Source organism: Lemur catta, chromosome X, assembly GCF_020740605.2.
Source record: "Lemur catta isolate mLemCat1 chromosome X, mLemCat1.pri, whole genome shotgun sequence".
Classification (NCBI taxonomy): domain Eukaryota; kingdom Metazoa; phylum Chordata; class Mammalia; order Primates; family Lemuridae; genus Lemur; species Lemur catta.
In genome coordinates, this window is record NC_059155.1 from 37,756,425 (window position 1) to 37,779,004 (window position 22,580).

A 22,580-nucleotide genomic window follows, 5' to 3' on the forward strand; every position below is an offset into this window, starting at 1 on the left:
ACACCCCCCATGTTTATCTAATAGAATAGGAATATCCCCTCAATTCTCATCCTCAAGGGGACAGACATGGAACCCAGTTATAGCTTTCCTGAAAGTCAAAACATTTTCAGGTGTCAAGCATCAGAAGTTATTACCCAACTCTAGCTTAGTGACAAAAAGATTTAACAATAGTAGTTTAGTTTTATTTAACTATTAATTCAAATTAATACTGACCTATTTTTCTCCAAAGGAAAATTAGTATTAAGATGAGGAAAGTAAACAGTTAATACCAATTTGATGGTGAGTACATGTGGTGCTTGTTTTTCCATTCTTGGGATACTTCACTTAGTAGATAAACAACAGGAGACAACAAGTTTGAAAAAAAAATGAAGATGAAAAGAAAAACGTTTCCCTCAGTATGTTCCCTAATATTCTTTTACCTTCTTCCTCTCCTATCATTTAGGCAAGACTGATATTCATAGTGACATGCTCTATCTGGGATAACCAAGGCATTATCAGAGTAACAGACATTGTGTTAGTGACAAATATACTCCTTTAACGTTTAGCATGTAATGTTGCTTTCTCTTGGTTGGTGAAAGCTGCCATACTTTGCCACCAGTCTCGAGCACAGATTCTCTTCTCTTCCAACCACAGTCACTATGGTTGGATGCCTCTCTGAATAAAAAGGTTACAGATGTCCTGAGGGAGATGGTGCGTGTGTGTGTGTGTGTGTGTGCATGTGTGTGTGTGTGTGTGTGTGTGTGTGTGTACTTTTTAAAAATCACATGAAAACAGGACTGCAGAAAAGAGGCCAAAAGCCTAATTAGAAGACAGTGACAAATCACTGAGCTCTATAATATTTTCCCATATTGTGTTAACTCCTTCAAATTACTGCTGTAATCAAAATTTTCAATCCTAACACCAAACACTGGGAATCCATGATTTATTTTTCTCCAACGATTTTTCAGTACTATCTATTCACAAGCATGCACATTTTGGTGTGACTCTTTTTAATAATCTTCAAACATCAGTAAAAGCCCAGTGAGTGGCACTTAGGAAGCAGCAACTATGCAGATAAGAGATTGGCTTCCAGGAGTTACTCTAAATCCGTGATTTCACTTTGGCACACATGGCATAGAAAGGAAAAGCTAACAAAAGAATAAAGCTGTGAAGATTACATTAATAGTTTCTCTTGCCAAAAGACTCCTGGATCAGTAAGAAAAAGATTTTGGTAATGATCTCCACTCTCCATGTGGCTTTTTAACAAAGAACATTACTGGTACTGGGCCAAATTAGACTCTCAGATACTTATATGTGCTTCTTCAGCCAAATTCCAGTACTCACTTAAGATTGTATCATAAGTGGTTTTGGGGGAAATAATCACATCACTGAAAATCACAAGTATTTGGAACAGATTAAAGAATTTGTTTTGGAATTGGATGTTCTTAAATAGAAACCTGGTTTTGGCAAAGTGTAATCTGGCCTTAGTGTATCCTGAAAAGCTAGTGAGATATTTCAGTCCCTCTATGTACTGTTTTATATGGATTCTGAGGACGATAGACATGATACAAAAATGTCTTTATAAAGATAGATGACTGTAAACAGTGTTAAGTAAATTATCTGTACCGAATCTCAAGTGGTCATAAACTATGGAAATAACCTGGTTCATACAAACAGTGGCCAACCAAAAGAAACACCAAGGCTTTATCTATATTAATACAAAAATAGTTGATTTTATCAATTCAGTAAGGAAAAAGCAAATTAATTCCAACTGTATCATAATACACATAAATCTCTTTGACCTAATTTAATCATTTCTAAAACTTAAACAATTCAAACTTTTATTTACCCTCAATTTAATTTTTTTTTCATTTTTCACATGGGAGTTTTCGACATTGTATAACAAACAATCAGAAGAGGTCATACTGGCATGTTGGCATTGTACAGACCAAACAATGGATAGCTTAACCATCTTGTCCATTGCCTTCACATGCTGTGGAATTGGTGGGCATCCACAGCCAAAGTCAATTAAGGTCTCATGCTTTGGCACAGAGATCATGAGAGGGAGTATCTCTTCAAAATGATTCCCATGAGAATAAAACGTTTCAATGTATAGACATGGTTTAGATCTAAGACACTATCCATTTGTAATAAGGAGGTGTTTTATTTCCACTAATTATAATAAAATGTTACAATAACTTTAAGAGAGAACTGAAGACTATACCTTACAGCATTTAAAAACTAGTCCTGCAAAAATTTTCCAAGTTGCCAGAATGGCCATTGAACCCTTCCAAACTCACAGTTACCTCACCTCTTGGAAATGAAGAGCTTCGGTATCCTACATGAAGTAAGCATATGAATTTCTTGGCATTATTTCCTTATTTATCCAAGATTTGTTCCACAGCATGCTTTCTTTTGTCCCCATCTAAGGTCTTCTGCATCCTGTTAATTTCTACAGAGATCAAGTGTTTTCATTTTAAGGTCTAGGTTCACCATTAGCTTCTGGGCCTTTGTTTCAAGGGGTACAGTATGATTGTAAATAGTATTAAGAAGTCATCCCAGAAAACCTCTAATGAGTGTAATACTATTTACAAATAATTCGTAGGAATAAGGAGGGAAATACTGGCTTCACTATCCTGGCAGGAGAACCTGACAGGAAGGTAAGACTAAGGGAAATCTCCAATCTGAAAGAAGACAAGGTCCATCATCAAAGTATGCAAGTGAAAGAATGACAGCCACGTTAAACACAATGGCAGCCACTCAATATGTGGATGAAATGACAGATTAAAAACTATCCAAACCTTGTAGAAGAGAGTTTAAATGCTACCCATTCTCTGAAGAATTCTTTATATCTGAAAACATTCACAACAGTGTTCACAATACACTCCAGATGGTACTCAAAAATTAATAGATCACATCAAAATTATATGTAATAACAAAAGCGATAGGGTTTTTAGTTATTCAACTGTTTTTTTTTAATCTGAAGTATTGTTAAAACAATTTTAACATTTTAACCAATTGCTTCACTAAATTTAACCAACTGCTTCTTAAATGGCCTATTTTTTTCTTAACCAAACCACATTTTGTTTTTTAGGCTGATTTTCAAGAACAAAAACAGTATCTCTCTCTGTGTGTGTATGTGTATTTATATAATTTTAGAGAAAAGAAAGCAGAAAATATTGGAATGAATTATATATAGTAAAGTAATTGTCACTGGTTAAAATTTTTTCATTAAAGTATAAAATCAAGTTAGTATCTTCCCTACTAAACAGCTAAAAGATTGATTTTACTCACTTTAAAAGGGTCATGATTTACATCTCCCGATGAATAAATGTTGACATCAGAACCACACACAAAGTGGGTAGTTTGGATACCAAAATTAGAGGTAGAAAATAAATGCAAATGCACTACTTTATTGCTGAAATGGAATTAAACATAGACACATGTAGGCTTCTCATTTTCTATTAATGAACATTTAAAACTCTATTTGAAATGAAGAGAAGGGAAATCTTTCAGATGTAAAATTTTGCTTCCAAACTATGGACTAGAGTCTGTTTGGAGTAATTTCTTTACAGAATAAACTTTAAACCCATGTGGCAGTCGTTTCCAGGTTAGGACAGTTGTAATGAGAATTCTCATAATGTTGCAAAAGGGCAACTGGAAATAGGAACAAGGTTGCTTTTAGAAATTACACAAGAACCATTCATGGGAAAGTGTATGACCATTGCCAAGGACAGGTGAATTTTGTCACTTCCAATGTTATTCATTGGTAAACTGCATCAATAGTATTTGATATGAGGGGAAGATGGGCTGTTTTTCAACAAGTATTTAATTAATGTACACATTATAATTCTCAAATGTTATTTTGAAAGTTGAAATGTACACAGATGGCAGCAAATTTACCGTATTTTATTTGTAATGTGAAAAATATTCCTGTTAGATATATCATATGCAAAAAAGGTGGGAAAAATTAATAAATATTCTTTCTGGCCAGACGACATACTTTAGAGACAGATGTGTGATACTGATTGTAATGAATACCTTATTAACCTCAGTTTAAGTACCAGCAAGTAAAGTTGTCCAAACCCGTACTTGAGCTGAAAAGGAAAGACAAACTACTCATAGTTTCCTGGAGGCATGCATTTCACTATGGCAAAGTGCAACTGGGCGTGCATTATATGGCAAGTCTGGGACTGTTCAGCGAACTGAGTAGATCATGAGCATTCTTCAAGAGCAATGCAGAAGCTTTATGGAGTGGAGGAGAGTTTTTAAAAAATTGAAACAATCTTCTCATTATTTCATTTTAGAAGTGTCATTCATCAGCCGACTGCTGCTTCAGAAATGGAAGGTAATGGGAGCGGACTTGGCCAGATGTTGGCTACGGAAGCAAGCAACTTAGGCAGCCCAAACTGGGAAGTGTAATGACATTAACTGAAAATGTTTCAGCTGCGAAAAGCAGAAGGACGCTGCACGCTGTGCCAGAGATGACTGTATTATACAGTGTCCCATCTGAGACTGCATAACACATCCACCAGACAGCCACGGGGCCTCCTAGCTATGGCAGAGGCCGAACAACACATAGCACACCAGAGGGCAATGCACAGTCCAAAAGAAAGAGAAAGAAAGAATGAGAGAAAACAAGCAAAACACGCGTCTGTCGTGCACAAACCTTCGGGCTCTGTGTTCTCTTTGTGGTGTACTTGCTTCAGCGGGCAGCAGAAGATTTCGTGACACTTAGCACGAAAGGGGGACTCTTTTTTCTTTAATTCCGCGGATTGGATGGAATCTTGCCGTAACATAATGTATTCCTGTGTGCCAGGGGGGGCGTCATCCAGAACTGTGGTCACCACATAACAAAATGAACTCAAGTTAGAGCTTCAGAAAAGCAGCGAATGTCTTAAATCAAATCTACTCCCAGGGAAGACTAAAGAAACAACATCCCTAAGAAAAATTTCAAAGAAAAACATCCAATAGCTTAGCAATTTTATTTTAACGGGCTTAGTTTAAAATACTAAAGCCCTGGGAATAGGTACTCGACTATATATACCTCTATTGCTAGCACAATGAAAATTTAACAGTGTTAAATCATACCCAAAGTTCAACAAAATATTTTGGTATTGATACCCATGTTGTATCTAAATAAATGCCATGTAGAGCTCACAGGTTTTAATTCAAGATACAATATAAATATTTACAGATGAAACTGGCTAATCTCCACCAATTATCAGTGAATTAGCTTATGTTTCTTGTCTTGCTCTACTCCTGGTAAGGGCCTGACTTCCAAGCAGTATATACTGAGTCAGACAGAAGAATCAAGGGTGCTGTTCTTTACACTCTTGTTTTTTTGAGACAGGATCTCGCTCTATACTCTGGGGCTGCAGTGCAGTATCGCCATCATAACTCACTGCAACTTCACACTCCTGGGCTCAAGCAATCCTCCTGCCTCAGCCTTCGGAGTAGCTGGGACTACAGGCATGTGCCACCATGCCTGGCTAATTTTTCTATTTTTTGTAGAGACCAGGTCTTGGTCAAGCTCAGGCTGGTCTGGAACTGCTGAGCTCAGGCGATTCTCCCACCTTGGCCTCCCAAAGTGCTAGGATTACAGGCATGAGCCACTGCACCCAGCCTGTTCTTTACGTTTTGATTTCCAGAGAGAATGGGGGCTGTTGCAACTAATCTTCAGATGTTCAAAACCACTTAATGAAGACAAGAGATTCCAGTTGAGAGCCTAATAATCAACACTGGATCAAAGACCTACCTTGTTAGATTGTGGAGGAGCTGGGCCTGGTGTACTAATTTTAGCTTTTGATACACATCAGGCTCCTCTCAGTCCACATTTCCTTTCTAGGCCCTTTGTGTGTTTCCCAAGCAGGATTGTATATCACCAGTGTTTTTTCCCTGCAAAAACAGTATGTCTGCTTTTATAGGGTTCACTGATACATTCTTTAGTCTGAAAGTAGGTGAAAATTTGATCTGCATTTGCAGAAACAGGGAACTTACCCCAGAATGGATTTTTTTTTCTTTTTCACACCCTTTCCAATGAGGCCATTCCATTTCACCAGGAGTGAGTCAGTGCCTCCAAAGCTGTGATTAATGACATGCTGACGCATTCTACTCCCCCAAATGCATGCACTTAACATGCATTTAGGAGGACTAATACCACCAGCAAATTTCTTATGGGGAGAATAATACCATGGTGTTTGTAAAAAATAAACAGATTATGGCTGAATTTACATGGCATCTGAAGCTTCTTCGTTTGGCAATACATTCCTAGCTCATTGGCTGGGATCTTAATGGGCTTTAAGAACTTTCATGTTGGGGGAAAAAGGCATAAAAACCAACATAACTTCAAAATTAGTATTATGAGTTTAGAACAAGTTCTTGATAGATTGCCTGTATGTGGAATTGTTGTCTTCCTTTATAAGTCATTAAATTATGCAAGAAGGTGATGAATATTTTAGTCAGTTCTCTTTCTATTTTCCTCTACAATTCAGCAGCAGAAATCAAAAATATTATATAGACACACCACTACAGCTTTTCCTGGCAGAGAGTTCCCTTCATCTACTAGTAATATGACTATAACTTCTTAGACTCTTGTTGTTGACTGCACATCTTTGCTAGCAACAGCTGCTATTCAAAACATTTGCAACCACATCCTGCCATGAGCAGATAGTTATGATAATATAGACACTTATCAAATTCCAGCATCACAGCTGAAGACAAATCCTGGTTTTACCATCCAAAATATTTAAAGAAAACTCCCAAAATTGGAACTCTAAATAAAAGAAGTACCCCAAATTATATGCACACTGAGAATTCCATTTTTATATACTGCTATATAGGAAACATTTTAAGATCAAAGGGCAATTGGAGGATAAAAGAGAAAGACTTTTGGACATTGTAGAAATAACTTGCTATTCAGAAGTTCATGACAAATATCAGTAAATTGTCTTCCATTTTCATTGTTCAATACCAACAATGATGTCACAAACGGGCATTTCTGGAGATTAATGGTGGACTGAAGCTAACAGCCTTTGGCTGACTCTCCAGCCATCAGCTTTTCCCAGCTGGCCATTAATTCCCAGAAAATGCCTTGCACTGCCATCATTGTTTAATTAGATACAACTGGTTATCTGTAACATACAACAAAATTCTAGTGAAAGTGACATGCTGCCTGATACAAGAGCTAACCCAAAAATTCATCACAATGGGGAAAGCATCAAGGTCACAAAAGTACAGGATAATTGTTTTCCACAAAACTCTCTCTCTCTCTCCTGTTCTTCCTTCAAATTGAATTTAGCAAGTGCAAAAGGTGCCAAGATGAGAACATTTAAGGAGCCATCTGAGTAATAACCACAGGCACAGAACATTTCCTTGGAAATCGTGAACATCTGGGAGTTAATGGGTCAGCTTTGGGTCTCAGGCTGTCTCTACTCAATGCCTTGAGCATCAGTCATTCAAGCAAACAGAAAAAAGAATAGTCAATCTAACAGTAGCTTGGTGTTATGTTGACAAATAGCTAGAAACATTTTGGATTTTTTTTTTAACAAGAAGTGGCATTATATAGGCAATGCCTCACTTGCTTCTCTAAGATCTCTGAACTTGAGGATATTTTGGATAAAGAATTAAAACTGTTATATCAAATCTACTTATTCTCAGGGCTCCCTCAAGTAGGAGAGTGGCTGTATACACAGTTGACAGCATCAGGAATGAAATGGGACTTCCCAGGACCCTAGCACTAAGGCAGGTGGATACTTTTGCTCTACTTCTCTAAGAAAGTGAAGAGGATGGCATGCTTCCTAGGGGTACCAGCTCTAGGAAGGAGAAAGGAGGCTTGCAAAGAAGCCAGCTCATAAAACAGGAAAAAAGAATGGGATTCTTCTTGTAGTAGATGTTTTCTGCCATTTCCCCCCTTCTGGTACATTCCTTTCTTGCAAATGACCTATATCCTCTGACAACCACTTCTCCCTCTCTTCATTTAAACCATTTGTCCACATTTCATTTAATGATTCCTATTGCCCTTTCCAACAATAGATTTATCCAATCTTGAAGATGGACAAAAATTCCAGTAATTAGGTAGACATTGGATTTATAGAAAGCTTCCTCCCATTTCAGAGGTTCAATTTGACTCTTCAAGGCAGATAAAATGGCAAAAGTGGCTCATAGTTGATTTCTGGATCTGGGAGCCCCATGAGAACAGCTCCCAAGGAGTAGGCCTCTAGGAGGAATTTTGCCCACATAGCCAGTGCCCCCAGCCTTAATCACACAGCCCACCCACTCAGGACTCCAAAGTCCCATAGGAGTAGTACAGAGTAAGAAAAAACAAGTGCACACATGCAGATCCACACATTCACAGACACACAGACACTAACAGGTGGCATACTCAGACACAGAGGTAACAAGAGTAAGTGATTTTAGTGGTGGGATGATAGGTATGAGCACAATATATGAAAGAGTTAGTTTCTGTTACAAAAGGTATTCTGTTGACTAATCGTTACACAGTCAAGCCTGCACCTAGGCTTGGTTTTTCAGCAGCACTGGGCAATGGAAATATATATAGCAACAAGACTACCAAAGTTATTAGACATATATTAGGGACTCCAACAAAAAATACTTTAAAAATCTATGCAACAGAAAGTATGGCCTAATACACAGATCATCAAATTTCCTTACATAATCAGAAAGAAAGTGAGAAGAAAATAGAGTAATTAGAGCGATTACTTTTCCATGTCACTGAGCACCTGTCATGCTGGAAAGTGCATTCAACCACAGGATGTGTTAGCTCAAGACCTCCATTTTGCCTCCTAGCTAGCTACCTACTTATCTATACATGATTTTTAAACTTTAGTGCCACAGTGGACACTATAAAGATGGTAGCTTTAAGTGTGCATGAGTAAGTTCAGTAAATAATTCGCTGAATGAAATAGATCAATGCTAATGATCCTTCAATCTGGGCAAGGTAGAAACAACTTTAAAATATTTCTAGAAATTTTGTTTACCTTCTCCTTTGCAACCTTCCCCATTCTCCATTCAGTCCCATAAACACAACTAGGTCTTCTTCCATCCTATCTTTCTTCAGGCTATTTTGCTCTTTTCCTGGTAACATGAAATGTAAATTCCTCCCATGGTGGCCCCCAACCTCAATTTCATCAATTCCCCTCTTCCTCTTGCTCACACTAGCTTTCCATTAGTCCCTAGAGTATGGCAGGCTTTTTCCTGCCTCAAGGCCTTACACTTGTTGTTCCCTCTAACTGCCCCTTTATGCCCTTCAGGGTTCTACTAAAATGCCACCTCCTCAGAGATGCCCTTTCAGCCACCTTAGGTAGGTTTATACTTGTCATGATCTATAATTATTTTATTTATATATGTTTGTATTTGTCTCATCTGGCTCTCCCCACAAAAATACAAGCCCCTTGAGGCAGGAACATTATATGTCTCATTTATCTTTTCATATGAGGAGTCCAGGACAGTGCCACCCTCAAAACTACCCTCAAAGAATTCTCATTAACCAAATGAAGGATGCCCTCCTCATGCAGCCTTCCCAAAATGATAAGGCAAATGGTCAGCTCCCTCTCCTAACTCCTAATTTCTATATAACTTTATGAAATTTATGTTGTGATACCTTGGGACAACATTTTGGTTATCATGGACTTTTAGTAAAAAGTTAGATTGATAATTATTTTCACATTTCTTTTCTTCATTACTTGAATGTAAGCCCCCAGAGGTCAAGAACCATGTCTTAATCTCTTTTGGGATGATCTTTGCTTTCCTAATGGACTACAATACTTTGCACGTGGTAGTTTTGCATGCACAAAATGAGCCTCTTCTAGGGATAGTCATGCCTACCTTGAAGGTGTGTGTTAAGAAGAAGGGACAATAAATGGAAAGAATGCAGCCCCTTGCCTGGCACCTAGCATGTACAAAATAAGTGGCAGCTGCAATGGAGGAAACCAGAGATGCCAGAGATAGAACTGTTGAGCACTGCACTCTCGTGGTTGGAAAACCATGATCACCACAATCACTTGCCATTTCTGTGTGACCTTTGGAATGCCATTTCACCTCCCTCAGCCTCAGTTGCCTCATTTCCAAAAATAAGGAATTTGGACTAGGCCAGAGTTTCTTAACATTGGCACTTTTGACATATGGGGCCTAAAAACTCTTTGTTGTGAGGGGCTGTTCTGTGCATGGTAGGATGTTGACCTGCATCCCTAGCCTATACCCACTAGATGCCAGTAGTACCCCCCCCACCCAAACTGTGACAACCAAAAATGTCTCCAGACATTGCCAAATGTGCTCCCCGCCACCCAACAACTGAAGGCAAAATCGTCTTAGTTGAGAATCACTGGACTTGATGGGTAAAGCCCCGCTGGCTTATAAACCTCTTTGTGAAGAACTAGCACCAATCCCAGAAGCCCCTCTGTGACCCTCAGCCCACACAGTCCAGACCAGGAAGAGGGGGAAATGCACTGCTGAGCACACCAATCATCCAGGTAATAGGTAACTGGCAAAATATAAAGCATAAGGGGAAAGGGGGTCCTTACTCAGCCTGCAGCAAAGGCTTTCTCCACTGAGTGGCATTGCTTAACACTTAGCAAGTACCCTCAGGAGTCTGCTGTGAATAACAGGCGGGGCACAGTCAACCAGAATCCTGACTCACGTACGAATGAGAAACAATAAGAAGAGGCTGAGGAACTGTCTCTGGCCTTATGTAAGAAGCTTTCCTCAAACCTCGCCTTCCCATCAGGTAAGGGCCATGTGCCCAGGGAGGATGCATCTCCCACCTGAAGACAGTAATGGGTCCATTACATAGAAAAGTGTAGCTTCTACCAGCAAAGTGAAGTGTGCTTCCAGAGGTCCTCTGCCCCAGCATGACATATATTTTATGCATGCTCCAATTTCAAGCACTTGAGAAAGATACAGAAAGGTCAGAAAGAAGTACAGTCCACTATAGAACACTGGCTATTGCCGTACATCTCAATGGTACAGTCAGGAGAGTTGACACCCACCAGTTACTTTCAAGTTGTCCAGACTTACCTCATTGCATTTCTTTGCCATAAACACTGTTCAAGACCAAGTCAAATTTAAGGGAGCTTCAGACTCACCTAGAGGGCTTGTTAAGACTCTAGATTATTGGGCCCCACCCCAAGAATTTCTGATTGAGGTGGTTTGGATGGGGTCTGAGGGCATCTCTAACATGTTTCCAGGTGGTGACTGATGCTGCTGGTTGGGGATCATACTTGGATTGGAGAATGATTGCCCCACGGTATTTGTTCTGTTTCTCCCAGCTATCTCTGCCAGTCTGCATTCTATTCTGCCCAGTGCAAACACAAGCTAAACCAGTGGTTCTCAACCGTGCTTGAGCATTAAAATCACCGGGGGAGGACTTTTAAAAACTAAAATACCCATGGTATCACACCAGACCAATTAAATCAGAATCTCTTAGCTGGGGCCTGAGCACTGGTAGGTTTCAATGCTCCTCAGGTGATTTGACAGCACAGCCAGGGTTGAGAATTACTGCTCTAAGTCTTTTCTCTCTCTTCCCAGTGAAAATTTTTCCCTCTCTCCCTACTCACTGAGGGCAGATTCTGGCTCATGATTATCTTCTTTTCATTTCTTCCCACATCTCAGCCCAGGGTTGCCATGTACCCTTGTGCAGTGGTGCTATTCACTGTGTAAAACTGTCCAGCAGCACTTATCTCTACACAGCAACCCCGTTTCAGCCTGAACCACCATGGTAGTTTGCTCAGAGTTCTATAGAATCAATCCAACCCTGTCCTATATTCTCATTTTTTTAACTAGCCAGTTTTGTTGAATTGAATAAAACCAAACTTGATTCTTTTAAATATCCCTCCAGATCTTGTGCTGGTGAATAAATCAGGACTTTAGAACATGGTTCTTTGCTCTGAAGCCAGTCCATGGTGCTGTATCTCTCAACTCTGGTCCCTTCTTATCAGGTCCCTACAGAGGCTCTGCACCCTTAGGGTACATACAGATCCATTTCAATCTTTACATAAACTGCAACTTCAGAGCAATCCAAGCTCACAGTCATAAAATGAAATGGTACCAAGGACTCATTGGGAACCTTGTTGGTGACTGGCTAGTTAAATATGGTGGACCTTCTTTCATGACATCATGAAAAGAAGGATTAGGGCTACATTTTCCAAAAATCATGTCCTTGAATCTTGTAATTCAGTGGTTCTGTACCCTAGCTGCACATAAGAATCACCTGGGCAGCTCTTATAACATGCCTGTATCTGAGCCCCACCTCCAGAGATTCTGGTTTAATTGGCCTAAGGGCAGGGCCTTGGTAGTCTAAATTAGAGTTCCCCAGGTGGTTCCAAGGTGCAGCGAGGGTGGCAAACCAATGAGTCTAATTGAAGAAGTAAGAGAAAAATCCGCAAGTGTAAGCACAATTAACTGCAAAGACAATGTCTTCCTGAACAAAGAAGAAAGAGGACTTTAAAGTGCCAGGCCCCTTGATAAGTATGGAATCCAATGTATCTTTCGAGGAGAAAGTGTCAAAGACCTTAGGCCATGTGGTGCAGTGTACTGTGCTGGCAAAGGCCTCATAATCAACCTGTCCTACTTTCAAATCACAGCTCCCCCACCACTCACCACCACTGTGACCATACTCTTTGAAGCTTAGTTTCCTCATCCATAAAATGGGATGATAGTTATTTTTAAGTGTAGACCCTGGACCAGCATGGATTATCACCTGGGAGCTTGTTAGAAATGCAGATTCTCTGCCCTGCCAAATCCAGATCAGCAGAATCGGAGTCTATTTCCACAAGGTCCTGAAGTGATTGCTATGCACATTAAAGTTTGAGATGCACCTAGCATAGTGGCTGACACGTAGTCACATAGTTGGTACTTTGTATGGGTTCATTCCCTTCTCTCCTAAGACCAAACATTTACTTGGGCAGTGGTTAAATGTAGATTCTTGGCAACATAGCCATGGAATGCAGCAAAGAAGACCTCTGCCACCTACTGTGTGACCTTGCACGAATCAATTTCCTACCTTTTACAGATGATCGAATTGAGTCACAACATTTAATTCCTAATAAAGTTGTTTTAACAATTTTAAAAGATGATGTGAATGGAAGCATCCAGCACAGTGCCTAGCCCATGATAGGCATTTCCTACCTATCAAGCACTTCCTAAGTATTAACTGAGGCTGAATTCACATTAATGTGAAGGTTCCTTCCCCCTACCCACCAAAATGTCAACCACCTATATTCTTGCTGGTCCACATAAGGCTTCACATGACCTTCACTTTAGTTTTCTAAACAAATTAGGGGGGATGGCCCAAGGGAGAAAAAAAGATGGCTGTACTGCTCATGGATTACCTAATTGACTGACAAACAGTATTTCTTTCATAATGCTGTCTGGAATTTCTTGAAAATGTTTAATTGTGACTGGTTTCATTGAAAAATTTCATTTGATCACACTCATTTTGCTTTAAATACAAAGTGCTTCTGGCCACAGTGTCCTAGGGACTGAATCTCTAGGCAGCCTTTAAAGATTACTTACAGATTGATTCTAGGCATTGCTTTGCACTAAATTTTGCCTGTTTCTCCATGCATAATTATGGAGGTCATTGGCATTATTTCGGGCAAAAGTTCCCAAATAACTCACTGCCCTATGCATGTTGTTCCAGCCAGCTGTGCCATGTGTAGGGTGTGTGTGTGTGTGTGTGTGTGTGTGTGTGTGTGTGTCAGGTGAGACACATGCCTTGCTTTTAATAACTATCAGAATAACAGCTCCAGTTAGGCTTATAGAATGATGTCATAATTACTCACAGAAACTTTTTTTTTTTGTTGGAGTATATTCTTTTTTTTTTTTTTTTATTTCAGCTCATCATGGGGGTACATAAGTTCAGGTCATATACATTGTCCGTGTCTCGCCCATCCCCCTGAGTCAGAGTCCCAAGCGCGTCCGTTCTCATTCTCCAGACAGTGCGCCTGGCACTCATCATGTAGTCATACCTCCATCCCCTCCCCCCCCACCTCCCCGGGTCTGCACCTTCAAGCATGACCATTCCCCAGAGGGTGTGCAACGCATTCGTCATGTAGGCATACACCCATCCCCTCCCCCCACCCCCCATCCCAGTCTGATATCCAATTGGTATCCTTCCCTGATGTACATTTAGGTGATGATCAGGGAAACCAGTTTTCTGGTGAGTACATGTGATGCTTGTTTTTCCATTCTTTGGATACTTCACTTAATATAATGGGTTCCAGCTCTCTCCAGGAGAACCAAAGAGATGTCGTATCATCGTTATTTCTTATAGCTGAGTAGTACTCCATGGTATACATATACCACAGATTACTAATCCATTCGTGGATTGATGGGCACTTGGGTTGTTTCCACATCTTTGCAATTGTGAATTGTGCTGCTATAAACATTCGGGTACAGGTGTCTTTGTTAAAGAATGACTTTTGTTCTTCTGGGTATATGCCTAATAATGGGATTGCTGGATCGAATGGTAGGTCTACTTGAATCTGTTTAAGGTATCTCCATATTGCTTTCCATAGGGGTTGCACTAGTTTGCATTCCCACCAGCAGTGTATGAGTGTTCCTGTCTCTCCGCATCCACACCAACATGTGTTGTTTTGGGATTTTTTGATAAAGGCCATTCTCACCGGAGTTAAGTGGTATCTCATTGTGGTTTTGATTTGCATTTCCCTGATGATTAGGGATGTTGAGCATTTTTTGATACGTTTTTCGGCCATTCTTATGTCTTCTTTTGAAAAATTTCTATTCATGTCCTTTGCCCATTTTTTGATAGGATTGTTTGATTTTTTCTTGCTGATTTTCCTGAGTTCTAAATAGATTCTTGTTATCAGTCTTTTATCTGATGTGTAGTATGCGAAAATTTTTTCCCATTCTGTAGGCTGTCTGTTTATTTTCGTGACTGTTTCTTTGGCTGTGCAGAAGCTTTTTAATTTAATCAGGTCCCATTCGTTTATTTTTGTTGTTGCTGCTATTGCCTTAGGGGTTTTCTTCATAAATTCTTTGCCTAGGCCAATGTCTGTAAGAGTCTTTCCTACATTTTCTTCTAGAATTCTAATCATTTCCCATTTAAGGTTTAAATTTGTTATCCACCGTGATTTGATTTTTGTGAGAGGTGAAATCTGTGGGTCCTGTTTCAGTCTTCTACATGTGGCTATCCAGTTTTCCCAGCACCATTTATTGAATAGGGACTCTTGTCCCCAGAGTATGTTTTTGTCTATTTTGTCAAAGATTAGAAGGTTATATGAGGATAGTTTTATATTTGGGTTTTCTGTTCTGTTCCACTGGTCTGTGTCCCTGCCCTTGTGCCAATACCAAGCAGTTTTAAGAACCACAGCTTTGTAGTATAGTTTGAAGTCTGGCAAATCAATACCTCCCATTTTGTTTTTATTGCTTAAGATTGCTTTTGCTATACGGGGTCTTCTCTGATTCCATACAAAGTGTATAATTATCTTTTCTAAATCTGTGAAAAATGATGTTGGTATTTTAATAGGAATTGCATTGAATCTATAGATTACTTTGGGTAGTATAGACATTTTAACAATGTTAATTCTTCCAATCCATGAGCATGGTATGGATTTCCACTTATTTACGTGTTCTGCAATTTCCTTCCTTAGCATTTCATAGTTCTCTCTATAGAGGTCCTTTACCTCTTTAGTTAAATATATTCCTAGATATTTTATTTTCTTTGTTGCTATTTTGAAAGGTATTGAGTCCTTAATTTGGTTCTCCGATTGAATGTTATTGGCATATATGAATGCCTCTGATTTGTGTGTATTGACTTTGTAACCTGAGACATTACTGAATTCGTTAATTAATTCCAGGAGTCTCTTGGTTGAGTCCTTGGGGTTTTCCAGATACAACATCATGTCATCAGCGAAGAGTGAGAGTTTGATCTCTTCTGTCCCTATTTGGACACCTTTGATTCTGCTCTCTTGTCTGATAGCTCTCGCAAGGACTTGCAATACTATGTTGAAAAGTAATGGGGACAGTGGGCAGCCTTGTCTGGTTCCAGTTCTGAGTGGGAATGCTTTCAATTTTTCCCCATTCAGTATGATGTTGGCTGTGGGTTTGTCATATATGGCTTGTATTATTTTTAGGTAGGTCCCATTTATGCCTATGTTGTTAAGTGTTTTTATCATAAAAGGGTGTTGAATTTTGTCAAATGCTTTTTCTGCATCTATTGAGAGGATCATATGGTCTTTATTTTTGCTTCTATTTACGTGGTTAATTACATTTATAGATTTTCGTATGTTGAACCACCCCTGCATCTCTGGGATGAAGGCTACTTGGTCGTGATGAATTATTTTTTTAATCAGCACTTGGATACGATTTGCTAGGATTTTATTGAGAATTTTTGCATCTACGTTCATGAGAGAAATTGGTCTGTAGTTTTCTTTTTTTGTTGCATCCTTTCCTGGTTTTGGTATCAATGTTATATTGGCTTGGTAGAATGTGTTGGGGAGAATTCCATCCTTCTCAATATTGAAGAATAGTTTATGTAGGATGGGCACCAGTTCATCTTTGTATGTATGGTAAAATTCAGGTGTGAACCCATCTGGACCAGGGCTTTTCTTTTTGGGAAGGTTTTTTATTGCTGACAGAAACTTTCTTGACTGAAATCTTCTCAGCCTTTGATCTTAAAACCTTTCTCGGGCAACATCACCAGCTAAAGTGCTAGAGAAAGCCTATTTTCTCCTCTTGATCTTTTCCATTTTTAGAGCATTAAATCTCAGGGGACTGAGGTTTCCTCGCCAGCATGCTATAGAGTGCACTCTCATGTATTACACCCATGTCTTCCTAGAAAATGTGCTCATCAACACTACGCTTTTTCACATGGTGTGCTAGAAGAGTCCTGCACTGATTGTCATCACTATTCCTTTTGTATTTTTATTTGGTATTTTAAAAACTATTTTTTGATCCAAATCTCATGAGTCAAGGGAGAAATTTGGTCCTGGTCATTGCCCCAAGTCTCCAGGATGTCTTGTGAACTCAGGAAACCCTGCCTGATGGGTTCTGTTGACAGCTAGGAATTTCTTGGTCCTAGCACTAGTGGCTGGAAAATTATACTGCAATGTTGCTTTAAAATTATATGACTGGGAGAGTGATCAGTGCCATCATGTTCAACTCCACCTCTCCATACCCCTTCTCACCCAAGAAAGATACCTAAGTAGAAAGCTTATTTTACTTTATTAGTCAGGAAATACCTTTATTTTCAAGCAAGTATAGTTCTCTTTTTTCCCCTTCCTGCCAGTGTTCTGTGATATGTGCCTCCCTGTTGGTGCCACCCTCCACTCCCAGTGGCACTAGTGAGGATTCACTCAAATTCATCAGCAATCCATCTAGACTGACCCTCTGGCAAAAACCATAAAGCTGGTATCAATATATAGGCTGATCTATAAAAACATTCTCTCAAAAACTATGAAGTATGTGTACATCACTGTGGCTTTGTGCTACCTAGCTTTCCATGTAATATGACTGTGCAGGTGATGAGGGTAGCAGTAAATGGAGGAAGAAGGTGGAGGAAGGGAGGTAGGAGAAGGCTCTTCCACTTGATTAAGATGTGAGTCCTGGCTCCTCATTTCATTTAAAATACACACTGGTTAAATCCTTCTCTCCCTAGTTAGTCACAAGCTGCACTCAAGCTCATCAAAAGGCAGTTAGTTCAATTTGGCCATAACATCATATTCATCAATTTTCAAGCTCAAGTGGTCCTCAACACCTCCAGGAAATGCAGCTTTCTACCTATAATGCTGTGTAGAAATTCCTCCCCCTTAGGTAGTTAAAAGAAGCACATTTTTAGCTAATGGATTGCACTAGAACATAATTCCCAATTATAATAGTTGAAATCCAGAAAGTACTTCTAATAGAGAAAGAAACATTCCAATTAAATGGGTGCTTTTCTTTGCACTCATGCCTGCCAGTTTCTAACCCCCCATTCAGTAAATAGAGCTGGTGTTTCTTCTCAGGAGGGCTGTCCCTGCAGGGATTACAGATGGAAGAATATATTGTGCCAGGTTAGAACCCACTCCAAATTTTTTTGAGAAGAATTTCAAAGCAAATGGTATTTGAGTTTGTTTACTCTTGACAGCATTTCTGTTTAAGTAAAAGGCATTACAGTTATTTTAAAAGCCTCAAGCCATCAAATGTCCTTAAAATAGCACTTAATTATTTAGGTATAAATGAATTATAAACACTTAGATTTAACTTCCCTCTCATTCCCTACAGACCCAGCTGGTTAACTGAGGTTTTAGCAAAAGAACACCTTGCCACTTATATCCTATTAAAGGTAAAGTCTTCCAAGGTGGGCTCTGGCTTCGATGCTCAGATTTAGAACATTAGGAATACACATCATTATCTTTGATAGTAAAATAGAGTTCCTGATGTGTACCACATACATTCACATCATATCACTTTGAATATTGACAGCAATTTATGAGGCAGGTAATATTATTTTTTCTATTTGACACAGAGAAAACTGAATGTCAAAGAGGTTAGGACTCATCCTGAGTAACCCAGCTATCAAGATGCAGAGCTGATGTGGATCGGAAGAATCAACATTGTTAAAATGTCTATGCTGCCCAAAGTGATCTACAGATTCAATGCAATCCCTATTAAATTACCAACATCATTTTTCACAGATATAGAAAAAATAATTATACACTTTGTATGGAACCAGAGAAGACCCCGTTTAGCAAAAGCAATTTTAAGCAACAAAAACAAAATGGGAAGTATTAATTTGCCAGACTTCAAACTATACTACAAGGCTGTGATTATTAAAACTGCTTGGTATTAGTACAAGTGCAGGGACACAGACCAGTGGAACAGAACAGAAAATCCAAATATAAAACCATCCTCATATAGCCACCTAATCTTTGACAAAGCAGACAAAAACATACTCTGGGGAAAAGATTCCTTATTCAATAAATGGTGCTGGGAAAACTGGATAGCCACATGTAGAAGACTGAAACAGGACCCACAGCTTTCACCTCTCACAAAAATCAAATCACGGTGGATAACAGACTTAAACCTTAGGTGTGAAACTATTAGAATTCTAGAAGACAATGTAGGAAAGACTCTTACAGACATTGGCCTAGGCAAAGAATTTATGAAGAAGACCCCTAAGGCAATCACAGCAACAACAAAAATAAATGGGACCTGATTAAATTAAAAAGCTTCTGCACAGCCAAAGAAACAGTCACGAAAGTAAACAGACAACCTACAGAATGGGAAAAAATTTTCACATACTACACATTAGATAAAGGACTGATAACAAGAATCTATTTAGAACTCAGGAAAATCAGTAAGAAAAAACCAAACAACCCTATCAAAAAGTGGGCAAAGGACATGAATAGAAATTTCTCAAAACAAGATATAAGAATGGCTAACAAACATATGAAAAATGTTCAACATCTCTAATCATCAGGGAAATGCAAATCAAAACCACAATGAGACATCACTTAACTCCAGTGAGAATGGCCTTTATCAAAAAGTCCCAAAACAATACATGTTGGCGTGGATGTGGAGAAACAGGAACACTCATACACTGCTGATGGGACTGTAAACTAGTGCAACCCCTATGGAAAGCAATATGGAGATACCTTAAACAGATTCAAGTAGACCTACCATTCGATCCAGCAATCCCATTATTGGGCATATACCCAGAAGAACAAAAGACATTCTATAAAAAAGTCACCTGCACCCGAATGTTTATAGCAGCACAATTCACAATTGCAAAGATGTGGAAACAATCCAAATGCCCATCAATTCATGAATGGATTAGCAAAATGTGGTATATGTATACCATTACTCAGCTATAAGAAATAACGGTGATATGGCATCTCTTTGGTTCTCCTGGAGAGAGTTGGAACCCATTCTATTAAGTGAAGTATCCCAAGAATGGAAAACTAAGCACAATATGTACTCACCAGCAAACTGGTTTCCCTGATCATCACCTAAGTGCACATTTGGGAATAACACCAATTGGGTATCGGACAGAGGTGGGGGCTGGGGGGAGGGGATGGGTGTATACCTACTTGATGAGTGCGATGTGCACTGTCTGGGGAATGGACACGCTTGAAGTTCTGACTGGGGAGGATGGGGGTGGGGGGAGGAGATGGGTGCATACCTACGTGATGAGTGCAATGTGCACTGTCTAGGGAATGGACACGCTTGAAGCTCGGACTCAGGGGGATGGGGGGAGCATGGGCAATATATATAACCTGAACTTTTGTACCCCCATAATAAGCTGAAATTAAAAAAAAAGATGCAGAGCTGAGACTCAAACCCAGGTCTGCATGCGCCTTAAGCCTATACTCTTATATTTGTTTGTATATCTGTGGTAGGCAGAATATGTTTGTATACTGTGGTAGTGCCTACCTCCTGATCCCTGGAACTTGTGACTTTGTTACCTTAAGGTTGAAGATAGAATTAAGGTCTCTCTCCAGTAAGTTGACTTTCAAATGGGGCAGATTAGCCTGAATTATCCAGGTAGGCCCAATGTAGTTACATGAACTCTTAAAACCAAAAGAGGGAGGTAGAAGAGTGGGTCAGAGAGATGAAAAGGAAGAAGAGGTGGGAGGGATTAAAGGTGTGAGAGGACTCATCTTGCCATTGATGTCTTTGCAGATGTGGGAAGGGGGCCATGAGTACACACAGCCTCTATAAACTGGGCATCGCCCTAAGTTGACAGCCAGCAAAGAAGCAGGGATCTCTGTACTACAACGAACTGAATTCTGCTAAGGATCAAAATGAGCAAGGAAACAGATCACCTCCTAGAGCCTCCAGAAATTAAGGCAGCCTGCCAAGACCTTAATGTGGGCCTGGGGATATGTGTGCCTGACTTCTGACCTACAGAAATGTAAGTTAATAAATTTGTGTTGCTTAAGCCACTAAGTTGGTGATAATGTGTTATGGCAGCAATAGGAAAATAATTCCATATTCAAACCTTAACACTGAAAACCTAAATAGGTTCTAAAGTCCATGAGCCTTCTAACTTAAGCATTTGTACCCCTGTAATATGCTGAAATAAAAAAATAAAATAAAAAATAAAGAAAAAAAACCAATAACCAACTATCATATGTGGAATTGACAGATCGTTACCATCTTTAACCTGAGAAGAATGTATACACACAAATTTGTTTCCTTTCAGGATTTTATTTTCCATTCCCTCTCCTAATACTATCTTTCAACATTCTTTCAACAAATATTTATTGGGAATCTACTATATGCCAGGCACTATTTGATGCATACGGTATACAGCAGATGGGGAAAAAAAAGTAGACAAAAACTCTGCTATCATGGAGTTTATACATTTGGGGGTGGTGGGGAGTAAACAGACAGTAAAGAAATCATTAAGACAAGACCTCAAGGATCTCTGAGTCACTGATTGGAAGCGAGCTGCCTCGAATTGCTGCTAGACCCACATAAATGAAAAATAACCCTTTATGAGTTAAGGTTCTAATATGTCCGTTGGCTTTCTGTTACTGCAGTATAACCTAGCCTGATCTACATAATATAGAAGGCATTGCTAACAAGGAGACATTGGAGCAGGGGTCTGGAGGAAGTACAGAACGGAGTGAGCCATGGAGATATCTAGGGGAAAAGAGTCCCCAGTAGAGGGATCAAAAATGCAAAGGTCCTGAGATAGAAGTGTGAATTGCTATTTTTGCAGGAAGTGAAGGAGGCCAGTGTGGCTGTAACTGAGAGGTGGTGGGAAGAGTGGCAGGAGATGAGGTCAGAAAGGTAACAGGAAGCCTGCTCATGCAGGCCATTATAACTCTGGCTTTAATTCTGACTGGCAGGGAGCCACTGGATGGTGTCAGACAGAAGATGATGTGATCTGGTTTATGTGATCAAAAGTTCACTCTTGCTGCTATGTAAAGAACAGACTCCAGGGGGCCAAGATGGAAGCAGAGAGACTGGTTAAGAGGCTACTATTATAATCCGGGCAAGAGATGACAGTAGTTAGGACCAGTGGCAAGTGGTTTTGCGGGGGTAGGGGGGAAGTAGTTAGATTCTGGTTATATACACTTGGAATACAGACTCTAATGAACAGAAATCATGTCTAACAGCATCTAACACTAATATAGACACCCTTTGATAATGGTAATTCCCTGAGATATACATTTCCCAGAGGGAAAGCACTTACTATGGATTAGCTAATTCCACACTTTTGGCAAGGAGAAGAGACATCTCACACTTAGATCTTCCCTGTAGTGTCTCATTGTACTGAATACATCTATATAGAGTGTGATCAAGTAGGTACTCAGCAAACATTAACACCGCAGGAGAGTATTGATGGCCGTGATGGAGATGATGATGGGCAGTTTGCAAAACAACATTCTTGAGAAGTCAATTCTCTTGAATCCCTACACCATTCTTGTTTCTGTCCTCTAAACTCTATTTTCCTTCTGTCTTTAAGTCAAATATCTTACCAAACAAATCTAACACTTCAAGTGCTAGAGTAGAGAGGAATGTTGGGAGAACAACCTTAGACCTGAGGTGCCCAGACTCCTAGCCCAGACTACACTCTACTTTTCATTGTACAAGGTACATCATCTGTGTGAGTCCGTATTTCCTTAACTAGA

The 22,580-nt window shown here is 39.5% G+C and overlaps 1 protein-coding gene across 2 annotated transcripts in view; it reads right to left on the bottom strand.

Moving 5' to 3' along the window:
• The window catches only part of FGF13 (fibroblast growth factor 13), a 510,355-nt gene that overhangs the window by 194,919 nt on the left and 292,856 nt on the right, over positions 1-22,580 (bottom strand). Inside the window, exon 1 of one of the 2 annotated variants that reach the window (XM_045538561.1) lies at positions 4,649-4,890. The exons of the other annotated variant lie outside the window; for it this stretch is intronic. Within the exon in view, the coding sequence (XP_045394517.1) occupies positions 4,649-4,778 (130 nt within the window). The 5' untranslated portion in view covers positions 4,779-4,890. Of the gene's footprint in view, positions 1-4,648; positions 4,891-22,580 lie in introns of those variants that run through there. 2 annotated transcript variants of the gene reach the window in all.